At 37.6% G+C, this 22,959-nt stretch overlaps 1 protein-coding gene across 3 annotated transcripts in view; it reads right to left on the bottom strand.

Annotated features, from left to right (window-relative positions):
* LOC148946744 (uncharacterized) overlaps window positions 1-22,959 on the bottom strand; it is a 131,964-nt gene that overhangs the window by 70,296 nt on the left and 38,709 nt on the right. For all 3 annotated transcript variants that reach the window (XM_089096358.1, XM_089096359.1, XM_089096360.1), the window contains exon 4: window positions 21,374-22,505. In XM_089096358.1, the coding sequence (XP_088952484.1) occupies window positions 21,374-22,505 (1,132 nt within the window). The remainder of the gene's footprint in view (window positions 1-21,373; window positions 22,506-22,959) is intronic.

Raw genomic sequence — 22,959 nt, 5'->3', positions numbered from 1 at the left:
AAGGCCACCGGCAATTCAACTTTTTCCAGAGCGTTTTGACTTTTGACATGCAGCTAACGGAGTGAGTGCACCGAGTACACTTAACTAGTTTACGATCTGATTGTGAAAAAGACAATTTTTAGCTTGTAAACTAGCCTTGTGTATTTTATAGATCCCGACGCCACGCCGATTTGTCGGCAGCGCACCGCCGATGAAAGACGCGCCGGCGTAGAGAAAAATTTCAGCGGTACGCCGGCGCACCGTCAGGACTAGCGGCGCGCCGCCGATATGTCTATTTGGCCCAATGTTTTTGGTCGTGATTTGTTGATTTCGGTTTGGTCTGCCTATTGGAGCGGCAGAGCTAATTCTGTGGTTATAATCTGACGGCATATGCTCGCCTTATTCAGCTTTGACGAAGAAGAAGAATAACAAAACAAGGATTGAATAGTCAGTATATATACAAATAAGCAAACAACTTTGACTGAAGAAGACTCTGAGGTTTGAAACTAAAGAAAATACAGTTTTACTCCTTCTTATTAAGTATTCAACTTTTCCTTCTCCTAGGCTAGGGGCTTCAGATTTTTCAGCATGCCATATGCCAATATGCAATGGGCTATTCAAAAACCCTTCCTATAGAAAAGAATCATTAATCATTGTCATAATAAAGTATACATATTATATATTACACATCCATATCCATTTCAGTAAAAAAAAAACGTTTTCGGCAGCGCGCCAGTCGGGCGCCATCTCCATGTTCCATTGAAACACGCTTTTCATCGGCCTACTTTGCTTCGTCTTGACATGAATCAATAGAAGCTTCGGCGGTCTAGGACTAGGACCAAGCCGAAGGCGCATCAATATGCGGTGCTCCTCTTTACTTTTGGCGCGAAATTTAAACTTTCTCAGAAAAAAAATACATAGTGTCGGCTTTAAAAGACTTAAAAGAGCTTCTAGGAAATTAAAGCAGACATCCTGAAGAAACTTTTTGGCCTGTAGCGAGTCTTTTAATTTTCAATTTCCAAACTTTTATGTTTCCCCTCAAAAGTACGTTCCGAAAACTAGATGAATAGGGCCCATTGTGCGTCAAACATGGGCTACTGAAAATCGGTTTCATTAAGTACAGTGACAAGCATCATGAAAACACGGACACGGAGGGAAGCGAACGCTACCGTTTATTGAAAAGTGAGAGATTAAAAAATCAGAAAAAAAGAATCTTGATCCTAGAGATTATTGAGTTTTGTTTTTATTCGAATAATACTTCGCTTGTGGTGCTTTGAATAAGATAAGATAAGATAAGTTTTATTCTTCATTAAATACACATACAGTATTACATGTTATTAATCCCTCAAAGGCTCATTGGCCTGTACAAAGAGGGAAGACATATGAATTACATACTCAGAGATAAAAAAAAACAAAAGAAAATTTAAAATGATCACCTACTCACATATGAAGGAGAAGAAAAGAAAATATAGATAAAATGGAAACTATAGAAAAAATTAGAATAAATAAACTAAATTAATTTAATATTTTCAAAAAAAAAAAAAAAAAAAAAAAAAAAAAAAAATTTAGTATAAGCGAATTCCTATCGTCGAAACAGAATTATGTGAATTGTCAGGTAGAACCAACATCATAATAGCTGTTACAATATTATTCATAGCTCTTATCCAAGATATTAAAATATCATAACTTAAGCCATGTACAGCCCTTTTAAACTTATATTTAAAACTATATAAATCCCAGTTCAATCAGCTCTGCTTATTTCTGAGGCTAGGTAGCAAAATTGACGTTTATGGGTAAATTCAGTCATAAGGCTTATAATTATTGAACTGTAATAAAATGGTGCGAAAGCAATAAAATTTATCATGAATGCTACTCCTTAGTGAACTATACAAGTTTCAGCAATAAATATTGATAGTCATACCTGAGGCCTGGGAGTCATAGCGCAAAGAAGACCACCATAAAACAAACTAAACATTCAGGGGACATCAGGGGACATCAACTCCACAAAAAAAAATAAAAAATAAAAAAATAAAAAAAAAATAAAAAAAAAATTATTCAGTTTGATTCTTAACTAAATGGTCCTTAAGAATCCTCTTGAAAGTGCCAAACGAGTGGCATTTCTGTACTGAAGAAGGCAGGGAGTTCCAAACCTGATGACAAGCGATGAGGGGATTGAAATCTGACCACACAGTTGGAGTAGGAGGACTGCAGATACTATGTGACGAACGAAGGTTATATGGAGCTGAATCAGAAATAAACTGAGGAGTTTTTTGAAGAGATTTTGGAAGATTGCCATGAAGCTGATGAAAAACAAAAGAAGCACAAGAAAGAATGTAGATAGACTGTAAATTTAGAAGCGGTCTTGGTGAAGAACGGTTGGTGTCAATAATCAGACGCGTTTTTTTATAATAAATAACACAACGCGACCGCAGTGTAGAAGGAAAAGGAGACATCCACACTATGGGGCATTAAGAGACACATGACTGGAAAAGGCAGAAAAAAAGAAGCTTCAGTATATATCCAGGGAAGGTGTGATTGAGTTTTCGAATGACACCCAAACTCCGTGAAACCTTAACCCTAATAATGGCTATATGGTGTCTAAACGAAAAGGTTCTCATCAAGCAAGATACCAAGGTACCGGACCAACCGATTCTGTGGTCTACACATGGAGCCTTGTGGCACCTGAAGCTGTGTCAGTTGAGGAAAAGATACAGCAATTCGAGACAAAATAAGAAAATGTGACTTGGCAACATTCAAGGCCAAGTAATTCGCCTCAAACCATGAAACTGCTCTCTCAAATATTGCCACCAGATTAGACCTGACATCACATTCTGTCCTCCCTAGAGTCCCAAAAGTGCTGTCGTCAGCAAAAGCAACGAGGCAATCTTCGTTAGAAGTAGCATTGGGACACGAACGAACATCCAGATGACACAGCTTGCAGCATGCCAGAGGACTGGTGTGCTTGACTGCCGAAATCAGATCATTAACATAAATCAGAAATAAAACTGGGCCAAGAACAGATCCCTGAGGGACACCATAATCTACTTCAGAAGGGCTACAGAAAAGTGGATCCATTGAAATGAGCCTACCAGAAAGATATTATTCAAACCAAGAGAAAGCAGTTTATCCTATACCAATATGTGATAGTTTCCAAAGAAGAATCTGATGAGTCAAAGAATCAAAAGCTTTACGAACATCCAAAAATAAAGCTGCCGGGATAAGACCAAAATCTATTGCCGAATGAATGAAATTCAAGAGAGATGCGCAAGCATGCTCTGTAGAGTGATTCACCCGGAATCCAAACTGAAAATCATGGAAAAATTTTTTGACATCCAGAAAACTAAGAAGCCTGGATAGCATAGCCTTCTCAAATATTTTGCTGAAAACAGATAGAAGAGAAATTGGCCTATAATTAGCAGGATCACTCCGGGACCCACCTTTATACAGCACTATAACCTTAGCTCGCTTGAGTGATTCAGGGAAAATTCCATTCACAAAAGACATATTGACAAGCTTAGTCAATGGTGACAGAATAGCAGGGAGAACGGCACGGATAACCATTGTAGGAATTCTGTCTGTCCCTGAAGACGATAAACCTTTAAGTGCATTTACGATCCGAGCTACCTCAAACTCAGAAACAGGGCTCAAGACCATTGACTTTAAACATGGGGGTCCAAGATAGGCTCTGAAATCAAAACGAGGAGCTGTAGAGCTCACAGACAAAGCAGTCGTTTTTCCTATATTAGCAAAATAATACGTAAGCTCTAGCTGAACAATTTAATAATCTTTGACTAATCTAACGTCGACTATAATCGGTGTTGGAACTGATGGCGGAGGGAGAGTAGGTTTAAGTACAGAATTAATAATTTTCCATGTCTTCCCAACATCCTTTCCACTCTCAGAAAATTTCCTGTGATAATACTGAGACTTGGCCTTCCGACACAGATAATTAAATAAATTCCTATAGGCCTTGAACCGCTGATGATGAGAAGCAGATGACGAAGCCTTGTATAGTGTCCACAGATAATTTTTCCTTTTCCAGCTTTTATGGAGACCTGGAGTCATCCACGGATTCAGCAGTACTATCCTTTTCAAGGAATGAGGCGTTGGATTCCGGTGGCCAACTTCTAGGACACCTTCTTTTACTGAATCATAAAAGAAATCAAAAGAGCGGTTAAAATCCGATTCAGAATCTAAACTATCCCATGGATGATCAATCAAACGAGATTTAAGTAGACTGATCTCACTGACACCAAAACGAAAAACTGGGAGATTAGATGGCGAAACTTTACGCTGCAATCGATTAGCAGTCCTATATCGTGAAATAGCAGGGAAATGATCAGAAATATCACTAATCATCACCGAATTATCTAAGACATCTAGTGACGAAAAAATATTATCAATAAGTGATGCATGCATCTCAGTAACCCGGGTTGGTATACAAACTGAAGGTAGAGGTCCCGCAGAAAGCATCATTGACAAAAAATCTGCAACCGAAGCAGAATTTTGATCCAGCAGGTTAAGGTTGAAATCCCCCATAAGGATTAGTTCGCAAGGATACTTTTGGACTAAGTCCAAAACCTCTTCTAGAATTTTCATAAATGAAGGAATAGATCCACTAGGGGATCTGTAGACCAAACCGACAACTAAATTCTTACAACCTGACTTAATCTCAATAAAAAGGGATTCAAAGATTCCTTCCTCATTTCTACTCAAATCACTTCGGAAATTATATACAAGATGATCGGTAATATACAGGGCAAGGACACCTTTCGCCATCCGTTTTCGGTTCATCCTCTCCATCTTAAATCTTTGGATATTTAAAAGCATATCCTTTTTTGAATCCAGGAAAGTTTCACACAATCCAATAACATCCGGAGTTCCACCACTGACGATCCGTTTCAGCTCATCAAAAGAGGAACAATAGGTTTGAAACTCCTTCCTGATAGGAAATATCTGCGTCAACCAGCAGCGTGCCGCCGGAGAAAATCGGCGGCGCACCGAAATTTTTCGGCGGCGCGCTGCTGCGAGTCACCATTTCCCCTTAAGCGCAGCTGTTCGCCACCGAAAGGAAAACCGACGCGGCGTCGGGGACTAATACTTCAACCATCAGTTTCATAGCATTAATTGTAGTTTTAGCCCAAATTTTTAAGGGAGTAAAAGAGACACCAGCTTCAAATCATGCTTTTCATACTCCTTTCATAATATTAATTCTAGTTTTGTCCAAACTTTCGAGGGAGTATTAGGGACATCGACTTCAAATCATTCTTTTCGTCCTTTTTTGTTCAAATCACTGTTTCTTCTCGTTTCTATAGAAACTAGGCATCCCGGAATGCTGTCTGCTTTCCAATAAATTCCAATTATCTTCGCTGCTGTCAACAACCTTGGTGCCTTTCCATTCTCATTTCAGTTTTCTTTTAATTTCTTGGAACAACGTTTCATTTTTGGATGTAAAAGCCGACAAATAAAATTTCCAACAGGTGAAGGTACATTAAAATCATATAAATTCGAAGACCAGAGAGCAACGGCATTTATTTACTAGTAGGAAAACATATTTCGTTTTTATGATTGTTTTTTACAGTGTCCTATTTTTCAACCAAAATAAAGGGACGGGGCTGTGATATACAATATGACAACACTAACCATGTGCAATACTTTAGCCCCATGAGAAGCATTTTGAGGTTGCTCTCACTCTTCATTCCCCCTCCCTCCACCGTTTATACCTAAATCAAGTCATTTACAACTTTTTTCTTTTGCCAGTTCTGTTTTTGCTATCTCTTTTCCTGTGTAGCACAGGCATGCATTCCTGGGAAAACGATAAAAGCTAAATTTTATGAAAAATAGAGTATATAGTAGGGGAATCGCAAATGTTCTTAAACTTCATAAGGGGAAGGCCTAGGCCCAAAGGCCCGCACCTAACTTGTTTGCTTGTGGTTTTGCTACCGTTTGAACCCGTTGGCTATGTATTTTAATATCTGCACTAAGTCTATCCTTCTTGGAGCATCTGCGAAATTGATTTGAGAGAACAAATTTAGTGTTTAAATGTATTTGTTAAGATATTTGACCTTCTGGGTTTCCCCAATAAATGTATATATCCATCAGTACAACCAAATGCAACTAGGGAGGGCAGAGGGGATCGTGGTTTTTCTTGGAAGGGGGATTTCGGTAACCCAAACGAGAGATATTTTAGGCATCAATTTTAGAACGTTTCCGTCAGGATGGTTCTTCAGACCAGTAGATAAATTTCCCTCCGTATTCTAAGTACAAAAAGCAAAATGCTGATATAGGGAAGGGGCTGAAGGCCTATCTGAATACCTGCTTGTATGTAGCTATTTATGTTACTCCGTGGACTAATTTTTAACAAATACAGAAGCATTTCAACTTATAGAGTCTACAGTAAGTTGATTCTGCAAAAAGGAATTTGAAGTATCTGATAACTTATACTTATATTTATTTATTAGATACAGATTCACTATTTCAATGCAAAATACCAAAATAGGTCACTATGACGACCAAACAATGTCGATATTCATTCTCGCAGTCGATGTTTCTATACCAATTTTCTCAGTTCAAACTTCGCGTGGCTTGGATTATTTTACATAACGTATCTAAACAGAAATTCGGAAAACAAGTAGCATTAATTTTTCATTACATAGGAAATAGCTTTCTGTTTTTATGTTTCGCGGCGGCCACATTGTGCGATCAAAACAAATGCATAGATAGTAACCGGCTACATAAAAGTTTTGCTTAATGGCTAAAACGAAAGCTCAAATTACTTTATTCTTTAGAAGAATGCAGTCGGTAGCATGGATAAAGAAGAGTTCACACTTTATAAAAAGTTATTACATATTGCTTCGAATACCATACAGTTATTCCAAACATACCTTTGTTTATTTCATCTATATAGGATTTCAGAGTTCACATCGCTTATTTGAAATTGGCGCTTTCTTGGAAGGGTGAAAAGTTGTTTATGGTATTTTGATCTTCTTGGAAAGCTTAATAGAGATTGTTTGGCTGGTTCTCACCAAATCTGATCATAATTTGCAAGTAAATCATCCAAAATTTGTACTTATAATACGAAATGCTTTTAAAAAAAACACGAATTCTAAATTTACCAAACAACTGTGATAAAACTTAAATAATTCAGTTTTAATCGAAAGCGAAAATATCCAGTGTGTGTGAATAATTTCTCAAAGATGGCAGCATGTCCACAGCTGGCAGCAGAACCAAACATAAACTTCATACTTCATGGCCCTAACAATCATACTTAACGATTTCTATCTCTATACAATAGGTAAAAGTGACAAACTCGACATCAAGATTTTTGAATTAGAATGGTTCGATAGAAATTAAAACCTCATTTCACTCTTATCTAAAAACTAGCCGAAGAATCTGTTGGACAACACGCGATAAAAAAAAAGGAAAAAAACTGTACCGCACTCTTTTGTGAATAATGGAAAAAGAATGTTTCGCACTTGAACCAAATAAAAAGACTTCACTCCTCATTAACCCTCCCCCCCCTCTCCCCTAAAAAAGCTTCAGCTCGATTCCCTAGCCATTGAGACGATAAAGGGTATACTCTTTTGTAACTACTGGAAATTAACCCAAATCTGGTTGCAATTAAATTTTAATAAAAGTTAAGTTTCTTCTCACATGAAAGTGAATTAAAATCAACTTGGTGGAAGTGATGAAAGACTTGAGAGTCATGGCTAATTGGAGTAAAGCCAAGACAGATAGTTTCAGTGAGAAGCGAAGCTGGCATAACAATTTTTCAGAATTGTATGAAAATGATGTCATTTCATTTGTTGATAGATAATCTATCATCCATCCTAGGGCAGAACTACATTAAAACTTTGAACGAATAGAAGTTTCTCCCAAATGAGGGGGGCTGCCCCTCCTTAACCCTTCATTCTTTACGCTAATATTATATAGTGCTTAACTGAAAGCACTAATGAGTGCAACAATCCTGGTTAATTGCAAGTGAATAGCCTACTGATTGCTTTTTAAACTGAAAATTTTATCGTTTAAAACAAAAGCAAATTAGTAAGCTTTTCCATTCTTGAGGTACTGTGAAAAGTAATGGTTATCCCATTCCCATTGCACTTGTGTTTGAGCAGTTTAGGACAGACAAACTTTCTACTGGAAATTCTTGAATTCTGCTGAAAGACGGTTCCACTTGACAATGGCTCTCTGGATGATAAATACATAATCTTGCCTAAAATGTCTTAGAGAGGCTCATCAGATGGAGCGAGGTTGTGACAAGTTACTCTCATTGCTCTAATTTTCCATAGGTTTACATTAGAAATTTTAGGAAAGGGAGCTCCCTCGGATTCAGGAAGCACAAGGCAGATGATTGTAAATTAGCAACACGAAAAGATGCATCAAAAAGCCTTTAAGGCGGGTAAAGTTCAGTTGCAGAAGGATCTATATATTGGTTGGCGATTTCATCTTCTAAAGCTCATTTATTCATTTCTCGTTCAACCAAGATTTGCGTCACTTAACTTCTTCTTGACTTCAGGCTCCTGCCAAAGGTTCGGCGTAGAGAACGATGAGACCAGGCGCCGCTAGTTTCACATACCGCTTGCAAGGCACGAAGTTTCTTCCGCTGGGATATAAGACTGGGTGACGAATTCGTGAACTTTACCTTTTCACCGAGTGGGGGGGGGCGTCCTCTGGGTCGCTTCCATCCATGTAGGGTGGGGTCGAAGTCGAATATGACCCGTGCTGGGGCGTCGCGTGACATGCGAAGGAGGTGGCCGTACCACCGAACAGTACGCTGGGCGAGCTGCGTCGAGAAAGGAGTTTGTGCCGTACGTGACAGGAGGGTCTGGTTGCTAACGAAGTCAGTCCAGTGAAGTCCCTCGATTCTTCGGACGTGTTTCGTCTGTGCAGCATCGACGGCGCTGAGGATAGATTTTGCAGCAGGCCACGTCTCCGCTCCATACAGCAGCACCAAACCATTATTTATGACTTTTTAGTATCCCTAAAAGGGATTGAGAAACAAGGCTGTATCCAGGGAAAGTTACCAGGTTTGAGCCACCTCCCCCTAAAACTTTTGCCCGACTCAATAAAACGTTTTTGGTGGGCTTTTAAATAAATTCCTTTGTACCCCCCCCCCCCTCTCCCCTCACAAAAACCCTAGATACGCCCTTGGTCAGAAGTGAAAAGAGATAAATTTTTCTTAAGTTTGGCGAGCAACTTTAACACATGTTTTAAAGGTAAACTACTCACTATGCTATGTAGGAACTATTTAGAATAACCGATATACTTTGTTCATTTTCTCTGCTATTTGAAGTGCAAGCATAAATGTGACCCTAGTAAATTAACCTTTTAGTATAAATTAAAGTGTTTTGTTTTGTTTTACTTTCATACCGCCCGATAGAGCGGTTAATGTTGACTACCATATATTATTAACGTCGTGACGGGGCATAATACATGAAAGTATATAGCAAGGCCGAAACAGGAATTTTTAGCAAAACTCTCGCGATACCCTTATTTGGCATAAAAGTTGAAACTAGCCAAGAAAACCTTTGCTTTAATTCATAATTGGGCTGCTTAAAATTCAGAATGCACAGTTTACTCACATTTCTTTTTGGTTGTTTAATTATTTTAAACTGAATACTATTTCTAGATATTGTTAACCGTTGCAAGGTACCAATTCCTGACGCAGTCGAGGGCTCTCGCCACCTCTGCTAAAGTTATTTATAAAATCATTGCCAGTTCATTATCTTGCAAAAAATGTTGTTTCTGGGTAATTCTCATCTCGTGTAAGGGCTAACAACCCGTAGAGCTGGTAATTATCAAGATTAGTGGGAAATTATAAAATAATTACGGGTACCTCAGAAATTGTTGTACAGTTTACTTTATAATTAGGTAAGGAGACAGAAAATATGTATGTACTGAGAGAATCTGCATCAGATTGTGTCTACGTTCTTTTCTCAAGACCATTTATGGGTTATGTGGCCGTATTTTAACTGATTCGTTGAATAATGTACTGGTTTAGAACTTGACTGTGATAATTAAAAGGGCAGCATATGCAATTTTGGTCAAAAACGAGTTATGTATGTGTCGTGGGTAAGCTCAGCACGAGGAATCGAATGGTACAGTCAGAATTGTCCTATCTCGTATCGGTACAAAAAAGAGACATACGCCACTAAGTGGTGTATGTCTCTTATTCATCAGGTCTTGTTACAATTGAGAATGACAGAAGAGGATTATCTTATGGAGCTATAAGAGGGGAACCTGGCATTTGTTTCTTTCTTTGTCAAGGAAAAAGGAGAAATACGCCAAAAATGGAATAATTTTGAATTCGCTTGGAATACTTGAATTTAATTTACACCACTAAAAAGAACACAAGGAAGTTTGTTTAGAATATGTTCCCTTTATCTACATTAGCCTCGTTCTTCGGAGCGCCCACACCCCATAAACTTTTTTCCATTTTTGCCTCTCCTGAAAAGTTACAAAAATGGCGTATGTCGCCCTTTTAATTACCACAGCCGAAACTAACGACGCCAAATTTTATTTTTTCTCATAAGAGGGCTGACGAAAAAAACAACATTTGTTTAAAAGTAAAAAAACGAGTAATCTTAAGAGTATTTAAGCGACTACATTTAGCAGAAGTTATCCTCGAATCTATAAAATTAAGGCAACTCCAAAGTTCGTATGGTAATTTTTCTTCTCTAAGATTTCCATTTTTGCCGTTTATGTTTTGACAGATATAACGACGTATTTGGTATGATCTGATCTGTTTTGGCTGTAAATGTTGTACTTAAGCCTCCTTGCGTAAGACAAAATGGCAGATACGTTAACCTAGAGCAAGGGGAGAATAATGAATTCTATAAAACAGAAAAATACAAAAAATTAAAATAGCAAATTCAACTTTAAAGAATGATTAATTAATAGTGTGTATTTAATGTTTCCTCAACAGGATTGTCCTAGAGAGCAAAATTAATATGGATTATGGGACAGAATTTATTTTTAAAAAGTATTTGTGAGTGTATGTAATTTAAATGTAATGCATTATTAAAATCGACCTGTATTGAATTGATTACTTGAAAAAATAGTAAAATGTTGATAGTGGTAATCTACAGGGACAATTATGAAAACAGCAAACATCATGTTTTCGTAGCTTTTTTTTATTTCCGTGTTGAGAGGAAGGGTCCAAATTATTTCTGTCCCTCCAATAAGAATACGCACTACGGTTTTTTTCATGCCCGTCCAAGGGCGTATCCAGGATTTTTCTTCGGGGGAGGGGGTATTTTTATTATGTTTTTTTTGGGGGGGGAGGGTGCAAAAGGTACTTATTTAGAAAGCGGTAAGTACCGGAAAAGTAAAATTTCGTTAACGTGAATGAAATAAAACAAAATAGGATGAAAATATAATAGTTTATGAACAAAATTGGGCTATATATTTGCAAGTTAGGGGGGGGGGGGTAGAGCATAGCATATATTAAATATGTAGCCTAACCTAACCCAACCTAGGTACCTTTTATTTCCCCTAAACCCCAAAAAACTAAAGTTCAAATCTTCATTTTCACATCCATTATCCTACAGACACCTAAGTTCAATCACTATCCGGGTGAGACTAACCAGGTTTTATCCTATCTGTTCACAATACAATTATCGCGTACTTAACGCTTTCTACATAAGTACCGTACAAAAATAAGATTTTAAAGTACATTACAAATTAGTTTATTTGCATTTTGTTACGTTATTACGAGTCTGACAAAATTTCGGGGGGGGGGATGGACAAACCCTGAGCCTCCACCTCTGGATATGACCTAGTGTCTGTCCTCCGACAGGCTCCGCTACTTGTTTTAGTATGGATCGCTATCTCGATTATGTCACAAATGTATTTTCTTAATCAGAAAGATTCTCGGTCCCGAAAGCGGAAACAAATGGCCCTCACGTGTTGAATGTATGGAATTTCTTGTCGGATTTCCGTAACATGGCACCCGCAGGGACACGCGTCCAATCCACAAAATATTTATCATAGGAAGCCAAATGTCACGCTACCCAACATGTTTAGAAGATCCATATACAATGTCTTTATTTGCCCACAATAGGGCACATTATTGAAATGGCGCATATCGAAGGTCTAAAAGAGATTTGGAATGTAAATATAACCGAAGAAGCTATAGATAGTAGTTTCCATTCAACAAAAATTGTAATAATAACATTAATAACCTAATGCAATGCATTGAGATGGAAACAGAAATTACTTCAATTAGGTAGGATCTATAGAATTAGATAACTGTTACTATAAAAGTACAAACAGTCCCCAAAAGAGGGAAATATATTGCACCCATATTAACAATAGGGCATATTACTGAAAGGGCACATATTGAAGGTTTAACAGAGATTCGGAATGTAAATATAAACGAGGAAGTTACAGATAGTAGTTTAGCCTACATTCAATAAAAATTGTAATAATAACCTTAGTAACATAATACAATGCATTGAGATGGAAAAGAAATTAGTTCTATTAGGTAGGATCTACATAATTAGATAACTATTTCTATAAAAGTACAAACAGTCCCCAAAAAAGGGGAATATATTGCGCCAATATTAAGGAGCATAGTATGCAAACTCAAATTTAGGTAGGCCTACTTGTTAAGAATCCAGAAAACACGCGAGAAGTGAAGTAATGGTAATCCTAATGAAATAATACAAAATAGGATGAAAATATAATAGTTTAGAAACAAATTTGGGCTATATATTTGCACACTAGGGGGGGGGGGGTAAACATAGCATATATTAAATACGTAAACCTAACCTAACCTAGGTACCTTTTTTGCCCCTTCAACCCCAAAAACTAAATTTTGAATCTTTGTCACGGAGTGAGCAATACCTCGCAAGGTAGCGAAAACCTGTTTTCATAAAACATCTTTGAGATTTCGATGCAGTCTTTCTCGCGTGTTTTCTGGATTCTTAATAAGAACCCAAATTTATCCTGGCACAGGGGCCCTGGCAGTGACGGATCCAGGTGTGCCCCCCTAACGTAGTGTTGTATTTGGGGATAATATCATATTGTCATATCAAATATCATATTTTTAGTAGAGGGTGAACAGCTTTTTATTTCTTTTTTATGGGGGGGTGGTTTTTATAACTGACTATTTTTGTATCGATATTATTACATCATTTTAATTTCAACAGATTTATTAGAACTTTAACCCTCAGCAGATTTTTTATTAAATTTACAATCATTTCCACAACCTACCTACGGCGTATAATCGTTGAGGTTCCCTTTAAATTGCTGGTATTTTTTTGTTCGCAAGTTTATTGGAGTAAAATATTTTGCACCCCCCGCTTAAAAAATCCTGGATCCGCCCCTGGGCCCTGTTAATTCTTTGATTTCATTTTAGGCCCAAGCATCTGGGCACCCAAGCATTTCAAATTTTTTGCCAAAAATACTACTCATGGGGTGCTGTCACTGAACAACCGTTTTCTTTGGGTTAACGAATAAATATAATTGATGTACCAGAAACAGAAGCTTCATCATTCTTGTTAACGCGTTCTTACCTATCCTTAAACTTCTCAATCATTTACAGTTCATTAAAGGATAACATTTAGACGCATAAATTATGGGCGTAAGAAATATCTCCACCAAGTTTTCGGTAAGGTTTATTTCTCGCATACATTTGTAATAACTACTTTAATCAATGAAAGATGAATGATTGTCCAGTACCACAATCATAATAAAATCATTTCATGACATGCTCTGAATTTTAACTTGAGCAAAGGGGTCACCGACTGTCTGTTATAGGAGTACACCGAGCTTCAATAGTTCAGCCCTCCTTCCGGTTACTCTGATACCTCCTCAGTACTTATGTATGGTAGCGACCCCACTCAAGAAGTGAAGTTAGATTAATCATAATAAAAAAACAAAAAAAAAGTTTTTTTTAACTGAAAGTAAGGAGCATTAAACTTAAAACGAACAGGAATTATTCTGTATTTGAAAGGGGCTCTCCCCTGCTCAACGCCTCGCACTCTTAGTTTCTTATTGTTTTAAAAAATAAAGTTGTGAGACAGAGCCAAGCTTTAGCGAAAAGAGCGAGGCGATGAGCAGGGGACAGCCCATTTCATATACGGAATAATTTCTGTTCATTTTAAGTTATGATGAAAAAACAATACTTTAGTAACAAAATCATGGAAACTAAAACAAAGAATCATAGAAAACAGGCCACCCAGAAACTGATTCACAGCAACTGATTCAGAGCTGGGCGAAGAAAAACTTCGAAAAAAAATTAGTCGAGTTGTGTGAAAACCAAAGCCCCTTCCTCTCCCCCATGTACAAGTCTTGGCACTGGTGCATTATATGATCAGTTCTAAAAAGTCAAGTTTGGTTAATCCTAACGAAATAAAATAAAAAAAGATGAATATATAATAGTTTAGAAACACATTTGGGCTATATATTTGCACATTGGGGGGGGGGGGGGGGTAAAGCATAGCATAGTCCTATATTAAATACGTAACCTAACCTAGGTACCTCCCCCCCCCTAAACTCCCCAACACAACAGTTTAAATATCTTAAACGAAATGAAAACTACTTTTTGCATTCCATTTCAAGAGACCGCTATTGAGAAATAACCAGTCTGGCGGGTTTCGTCTCTCATCAGTATATGAAAGCGACCATATAACGCACCAGTACCCAAGTCTTTCTCTAAATCTGTTTTGGTCTTTCAATCAGGCTTCCAGTTCTGTATGTAAACTTTTGCAATACAGGGCATACAGGGTATAATACAGGGTATACAGGGCAGATTAGTGAATAGTCCCTGGTTTTAGGGCGCGGAAAGGCATAATAAAATCATTTGTCCATGCCGAGCCATTCATACTTGTCAGAACGAGACGGTTGGAATTTTTTGGACAGGATGATCGAGGCAGATTAACACTCGTGATTAAAGAAAAACAAACAAGAGCAATGATGCCCGCCAGATGGACCTACCATTCATACTAGAGCTGCCATCGCTAATTGATCAGTATTATGACAGGATAGCTATATCATTGAAGGGGTTGTCAGCTTTTTGTTTAGTTTTCTTCTTATGCATAAACCATTAGTATAAACATTAGTATCAGAGAAAATCAAGTAATTCGTTATCCCATTTTTAACAGTAGTTGCGCTAACAGAAGAGAAGGACGTTCCCTTTTTGATACAGGAATAATGGGTGGAAATGAAGAAAAGACATTTTAAAAGGACACCCGTCAATTTTGGAGATAGTTTTTGTCAAGAGTTCAGTTCCAATACTTAGTTCAGAAACTGAAAGTATTTAGAAAAATTTGGGAAATACGATACCACCATTGAAAAACATGGGCCTTAGTAAACCATTAAAAACTGTGTTTTTGGCAAAACCCTTTGGGTTAAAGTCTACATAAGAGATTCTTAATCTTTGATGACTAAGGTCTAGGCCCCTCGGCAGATTTTCAAATACTGTCCCAAACTCTATTCACTTGACGGTACTTATCAATTAGATGGAACCCACGCGATATATTGTATACAGAAGATGCTTAAGAAACTATTCAAAGGGGTTTCTTCCAATAGAGAATTGGATTGCAGACCATGGTTTGTCATTGCGTTTACAATATTTGAACTTTTGTTTTTGGGGGTTAGGGGGGGAGGTACCTAGGTTCGGTTAAGTATTTAATATATGCTATACTTTACCTAATACGCAAACTTTTGTTTTTGGGGTTTAGGGGGGGGGGAGGTACCTAGGTTAGGTTAAGTATTTAATATATGCTATACTTTACCCTCTCCCACCCCCCTAATACGCAAATATATAGCCCAAATATTTTTCTAAACTATTATATTTTCATCATATTTTGTATTATTTCATTAGCATTAACCAAACTTGACTTCTTGCGTGGGTTCCAGCTATTGACAAGTACCCATTTGACTGTCTAAATAATAACCATCTTTGATCATTTTACTTTCTACAACTACCAAATGTCTATCCAGAGGTCGAGCCGATGCCCCCAGCACTAGCCTCGTCCTCAAGAATCACAGAAATCCCGTTCAAGAATCCCTGGTCTTAACCAAAAAAACCTTTAAGACATTTTTTTTTAGCTTTTTGAGTATATCCCCAGAACTTAAAATATTTTTTCTTGTTTATGGAGAACGTTCCCCTATTAGTCGTGACAGAACACAACGCTTACGAGCCTGATGGTTGAATAAGTGGCTTGTAACAAAACTATTCATCAGATGTTTGGGCCAGATGTTCTTTAAGGCTCTGTCCTAATACTACTTCTATTTTAAACATTCTGGCTAGTCTGTAACAGGCAATCTTTGAGATTTACATCAGCATAAGAGATAGTTCCATTGTTGCTGAAAGTATCGTGTATCTTCTGCAATATAATTCGATATCAGATACGTTTTTGTCAACATACACTATGCAACGAAAATCCTCAGGATAGCATTCAAAGATATCACTTGCACATTTAACAGAAGACAAATGGAATATACTTGCTTTTATTTATTTAGTTGCCCACTGCTATTTAGAATTCTTACGAAAGCGAGGGGATAAGGAAAGAAATATCTGGGGCCACCCATTTCTTCTATAATGTCTGAACAAATCATGTAAAAGTAAATCACGAGATGCAATTCAAACATATAGCTTGTGCATTTGAGAGAAGAAAACTGGAATACAGTAGTAATTATATATTTAGAAGCCTAGATCTATATAAGGACACTAACAAACAGAAACCAGAAGGAGGGGGTTTGCTCTATGAAATAGAAGTATCCAATTTCTCATAAAAGAAACCATTCTCAAGGTAAAAGTCATAAAAGGAAAAAAAGGTCAAGAATACGAAATTGGATTTTACAATCCCTACCAGCGGTGCTGATCTCCGTTTCAAGGCACTTCAGCCAGGAAGTGCAATTGGGGGTTGGGGACAACCATCCTGTGCTTTTGCACACCCTTCCTGTTTACCCTGTCCAGCTTTTTTCAGGTACCCATTTAATACTGGACCGACTCTGGTTGAGCTTACAGAGTCACGTCGCCGACCCTCGTTCTAAACCAAATAACCAGCGACATTCAGGACTCGAACCCTTGTCCTGGCTGACAAAGGATTTCAGGTTTAACGCGCTAACAAAGGCTGCAATTCTCAAGGCCTTCCTCAAAAAGCTAAATAGTAGTGGTTCATAAGTCCCCATTCAATAGCGTCATTACAAGTATAATTTTTTACTTTAATTAGAAAAATGACTCCTTTCAAATTTATTAACTATATTGGCTGTATCTTAAGGAGGAGCAAACAATATTTAGTGCCAGCGGAGTTTTACTCCTTTAAAGAGTTTATTTGACAACAAAATTTTTCCTTTTTTCTTATCAGTCCAACTTAACTTTATGGTGTTCCATAGGCACCTTGTTTTTGATCGAAGTTTCATAAAGTCTGCCGCGAGATATAAAACCAAGGCACACACAGACATAGATAAAGCTACAGAACAAAAAAGGACCAGCGGCCTTTAGTGTATTTGACTAGTCGTTTTCACTTAGTGACTAAATGGGCAAAATTCAAGAGCTATGGCGCTTCATTTATTAGTTTGGTAACCTGGAAGACTACCTACACAGATACATGTGATTCTTATAAGCTCGAATATAGTCTTTTGAAGTAAAAAACCCAGAGTCATTGTCGATTAAGCCAAAGGGCATCATTCAAAAAAAGGAGATAAGCAGTCGTTGCATCTTCGTATCAAATTATATAAGGGCAAGCTATGTTCAGCTTATGAAATAGTTTGGCTAAACAATTGTTAAAATCAAATCCCTATTCCCCTACCACAATCTCTACGCGTACAGACAATAAGTCTCTATCCCCTTTATAAAAAAAAAATATTTGTCAGATTTTAAGTCGTAAACATAGTTATAATTTCGGCAAATCCCTTGACACCCAAGGAGAAGGTTTTCTTTAGAAAGTACAACAAGTAGTTCCCAGCAAATAATATATTAGAAAGGTCACCAACCTTAGCAAAAGTCGTTTTTTTTATCTTAGGGAGGAACTCACTCCTTGTTTCACAAGTGCGAATGACGCGGAGAATCTTTATAAAAATAGCCGGAAGAAGACCGAAGCCAAGGCAAATACTCAATGAAACATCAAGATTTCATTAGATTATTTTTACGACAGAAAGAATTCTTGCTTTAGAAACCAAATTATATCAATAGTTTATCAGTTAATAGCATGCATGCACATCGAAAAAAAACTGAGGAAATTACAGCATGATTCCAGCGAGATTCTATTACGAGTAGAATCTCGTAATAGAAATAACTACAGGTTTAAGCACTTGTGTCCAGTATACTCGGAATTAGCGTGCTTAATCGAACACCTTACAAAATGGTATAAGAGTATTGATAATGAAGTAGTGACAGAACTCACAGACGTAAAGTGTTAGGGAGGTCCAGAAAGCCAAAGGTCATTCTGTAAAAATCTTAGAAGGGGATCCCCCTCCCCTCTGAAATGATGCAATATTTCTTAAAAAAGTAAGTTTTCATCCACTAGGCTAGAACCTCAGTCCCCCCCCCTGGAATCATTACAATGTACCTTAAGGGAAGTAATAATGAGGCATCTATTAACAAGCCAGTTCAGCAACATGCCAGAAAATAGAGGCGTTCCTTTGGACGTCATGAGACCATAGCTCGCCAAAAGGAGGAAGGTCAAAGCTTTTCCGACAAAGTAGTCAAGTAAAAGCATAATACTATTCAGCGAAAATTCAGTATTCATCAATGGGAGAACAAAGGTTTTAGAAGTTCAGGATAAAAAGAACACTTTATACTCAAAAAAAAAAATATTTCATAACTGTTGCGGAAAGGAATTCCCATTCTAACAGAAGAAGGATCCGAAATGATGCACTAATCACCATTTAAATGGGATCACAGTCAAAAGGACTTGTGAAAAAGAAACTAATGTTCAAGTCATTAAATAATGAGGCGGATCAATTCTTCGACTTGACTAATGTTCCATTTCGTACAGAACCGTACACTGGAACTTGCTTAATGAAGTTTTGCCAGAACCTTCAAAAAAGCTATTAGAATTGAGCCAAAGAGAAAGAGACATTACTGTCTTATACTTCTTCCTCTTCTAGCGGTTAGAGTCTTCAAGATCCAACGCTCTTCAAAACTTTTTCGTTTTGGTTCTAAACCAACAATATCTTCTTCTTGAATTATACCTCAACTCCAATTTCTGATAGGACTTCGATGGCTTTTTGAAACACTTCCTTTTCCGTGTTAAAAACTGTGCTTTAATTCCATCGGTTTTCTTTGTGACGTCAAACGTCAAACTTTTTTTTAGATCCAATCACATAATTACTTAAGCTTAGGTCGGAAAAGGAAGCCAAATAACTCCGTCTCTCTAACCCGTTTATCCTATTTCAGATTTGGATCCAGTAAAAGCCAAAAACTCCGTCCCTCTAACCCGTTTATCCTATTTCAGATTTGGATCCAGTAAAAAGAGCACACAATCTAATTGGTTCTTCTGAATGAAAATTTAACCCAGTAATAAGGACGAAAATGTCACAACATCTTTAAGAAGTAAACTCACTATTTCTCTTTGATTGAACCTGTTCATCTGGTTTTAAATTAAATGGGTAATTTGTCTGAAAAATCCCAGGACCTGATCTACGAAGCATTAAATCTAGAAGCGATGATAATCCTTATACCACAGAAAAACGTAGAGTTTTAGATGAAAGAAAATTTGGAGACTTTAAAACCTTTTCTTTAAACAAAGAAGATCTTGGCAGTTGTGCAACAGCGGTGTTTTGCTTTTTCATATAAAGGCTATAAAAGATATTTTGTATTAGAATCCCCCAATGAACCCAAACGGAACCTGGCTTTATTTATTGGCCGAGAAGCAGCGATGGCACAGAACTAACGGGAATGGTCGTGAATGGTTTACCATACACAGTGATTTATCATAGGTTTTAGTTATTTACTTTGAATACAAATACTGTTGATCTAAGTAGTTTTTATCACTTTTTCTTCCACTACCATAAAGGACTTCTTCTTGGATATCTTTCTTTACACATGCTATTTTGGCTCAAATGTCACAGTAATTAATCTGAAATCCCTTTAAAATGAGAAATTTAAATTTTCTGTCGAAAACTTTAGAAAAATATGTTTGGTGATTGCGTTGTAAGAAGGTAGGCTACATGAATAGGGGCATCATTTCACAAAAATATAAAGTGGCAAAATATATTTTTCTAAATCTTGGGGGGAGGGCAATTTCTTTCTTATTACTATTTCGATGAAAACACAAACAAAATGTATTTTTCAATGATAAATTGAAAATACCAAAAGAGGATTTGCAAGATTTAGGGGAGCAAAATTTCTAGGGGGCCATTGACCCCCTCAATTGGTACTCCCAAACAAGAATTCACATTTCAGTATGTTTCTGGTTATTATTTTTCAAACCTGCGATCTCTGGACAATTTTCCTAGTGATCTCTAGGGCCTGTGGCAACATCGGTTTAGGTTTTTAGATGGTATATTCAGGGGTGTCGTTTGGGGGTGGCAAGGGGGGGGGCAGTTCATCCCCCCCCAATAATGTGGAGAAAAAAATGTTATACATCCCATGCCATTTGGCTATCCAGATATGGACCCCTCTTGCCCCCCCCCCCCCCAAATAAAATGCTGAAGATTCACCCCTGGGTATATTCGAATGTGGGTGCTGGGTAAAGAAATCATAAAGATTTAAGCAAAACAGCCAGTCATTTAATGAAAGTAAAATATTAGTAGGTAGATTAATATTAGATCTAGTAGTAAAATATTTGTTTTTGTAGAATATTTAGCAGCAAACTTTGAATATTTGATGTATAATACAGGACGGGCAATGAATGTGAATACGCAAGCTTATCGAGCTTTGAAACAAACATGTCTTTTATAAGCATGTAAATTTGACAACGACGCTTATGAACTCAAAGTACTGAATAATATTCGATTTAATTAAACTAAGTGGAAAACTGAAACGACTTGTGCATTAGATAATAAAAAAGAAAGAAAGAAGCTAGAGAGGCAGGAGGTAATTGAGACCTACTGAGCGTTAGTCCCACGTCTTATCATACCTCAAGCAAGTTCTCGGACAATTAAAAGCTGACCTAACGCATCTGCATTTTTTGTAACCACATCCAGGAATAACCTCTAGTTTTAAAGTTTTGGCTATGTGAGATTTACGGCCGTGTCCAGGAGGGGGAGGTACCGGGTTTGAATCCCCCCAGCCCAAAATTATTGTCCCACTTGCAAAAAGTAACAAAAATACATATAAATAAATTCTTGATGCCTATTGTTAAACTTTTTTGTACTCTCCCCTCCTCCCGAACAGAAATACTAGATACATCCTTGGTGAGAGTTACTAAGAAACAGTTCTAGCATAGAAGACATTCTATATATGTTCGCCTATTTAATAACAACAATTTAATACCTTGAAGTATCGCCAATGGAAGAAGCGATGTCGCTGATAGTATCCTCTAATCTCAAAGGCGAAGAATCAGTTTTTGCTTCATATCGAAATGAAGCGTTTCGGCGGACAGTTTTTGGTGATGAAACAGTTCCGTAGTAGGCATCGGGAGATTTTCTGTAACCAGGTAGCAAGAAATTTGAATCACTATTCTGCTTCGTCAAGGGTGGTGGAACCAAGCTATTCGGCATTGGGGTAACTGGTGACCTTGCCGGAGTGGGTGTTGAAGTAGCACTAGGCGGTACGATATTACCACTCAGTTTCCTTGCAAGACGTGGACTCGGTACTGTTACTATGTCTTCAACCGGGGCTACAACATGTGGCAAAGGTGAACGAGACGTAGGAGTTCCACGATCATTTGATGTTGAAAATTTCCTCACTAGAGATGGACTTGAAAGTCCAGGAGCTGAAATTTTTGTAAGGGATTCTTTGCTATTCCGCCTGTGAATAGATGGGCTTTCAGAGCCATTAGGAAGTCCATAGGTGAATGGTTTGCTATCGGTTCTAGCATGGTAAGGAATCGGTTCATCTGAGCCGTTCGACCATTCACTGCAAACGCCGTTAGACAGTGGTTTTATTTCACTCTTGTTCATTTTCACTGTTTCGTTAAATTCGACACTTTTCTTCAGCTTTGGTGATTTCAGCTCGAAGTCCACCCGGATACTATCCAAATCAACTTCATCACGTGGTTTTTGTTCCGGTCGTAATTCACGAATATTTTGGACATTCATCATCATACCGTTAAGAAGAGTGTCTAGCTCCGACATTTCTTGTGCCGGTACATGTGCTGTTGGCATATCTAGAAGAGCGGGGCTTGGTGTGTCAGTGTCACCTAATCTACTCTGCGCCGAATATGGCGGTGACGCACTACTGCCACTCAAATGTGGTTCTCTAGCACCTCCACTTATTCCAGCTGAAGATATACCACTGTCCATAGACGCCACATGGTTACTGTTTACAAACCGTGGAGAGAATGATGGCTCTGTTTGAACTTGAAGCACTGTTGACGGTGGTGGTGTTAACTTCTTCTTTGCAACTGTCGCGTATAAAGATGAATCAACGGGCCCTTGAAAATGGGACACGCCTTCGGTTGAATCTATAAAAGAAATATGCGGCAATGAATTTCATATTTCACTTGCGTATAATTAGTGATGATAATTTCATGGAAAGTAATTACAGAAAGTGATTAACAGGCACTTAAATTTGCATACATTAAAATATGGATTTTCTTCTCCTAATGGCACACTATCAACTTTTGAAGTAGAGACAGAGGAAATTGAACAAAGAAAATAGCCTCAGACTTTATTTTTGCGTCACATTCTTTCTTTTTATTTCCTTTTCTTTTTGCTAAGGAAATTGGACTAAAAATGACTTCCCAATAAAAAAAAATTAGATTCGTGAAAAATAGCCATTCTATCCAGAGGCATTACTAGCCAAATCTTTTTGTGGGGGGAGGGGCATGGATTTTACTGACTGGCTGGTCATTTTTACTGACTGATTTTGGTAATATTACAATTAAAATTTCTTCATTTTTTTAACCGACTGAGACC

This window comes from Artemia sp. Qi Xiang Cuo, chromosome 11 (assembly GCF_049724085.1).
Source record: "Artemia sp. Qi Xiang Cuo chromosome 11, ASM4972408v1, whole genome shotgun sequence".
NCBI classification, from domain to species: domain Eukaryota; kingdom Metazoa; phylum Arthropoda; class Branchiopoda; order Anostraca; family Artemiidae; genus Artemia; species Artemia sp. Qi Xiang Cuo.
Note: the sequence above shows the minus strand (reverse complement) of the source record. Positions and strands in the feature narration are given on the sequence as shown.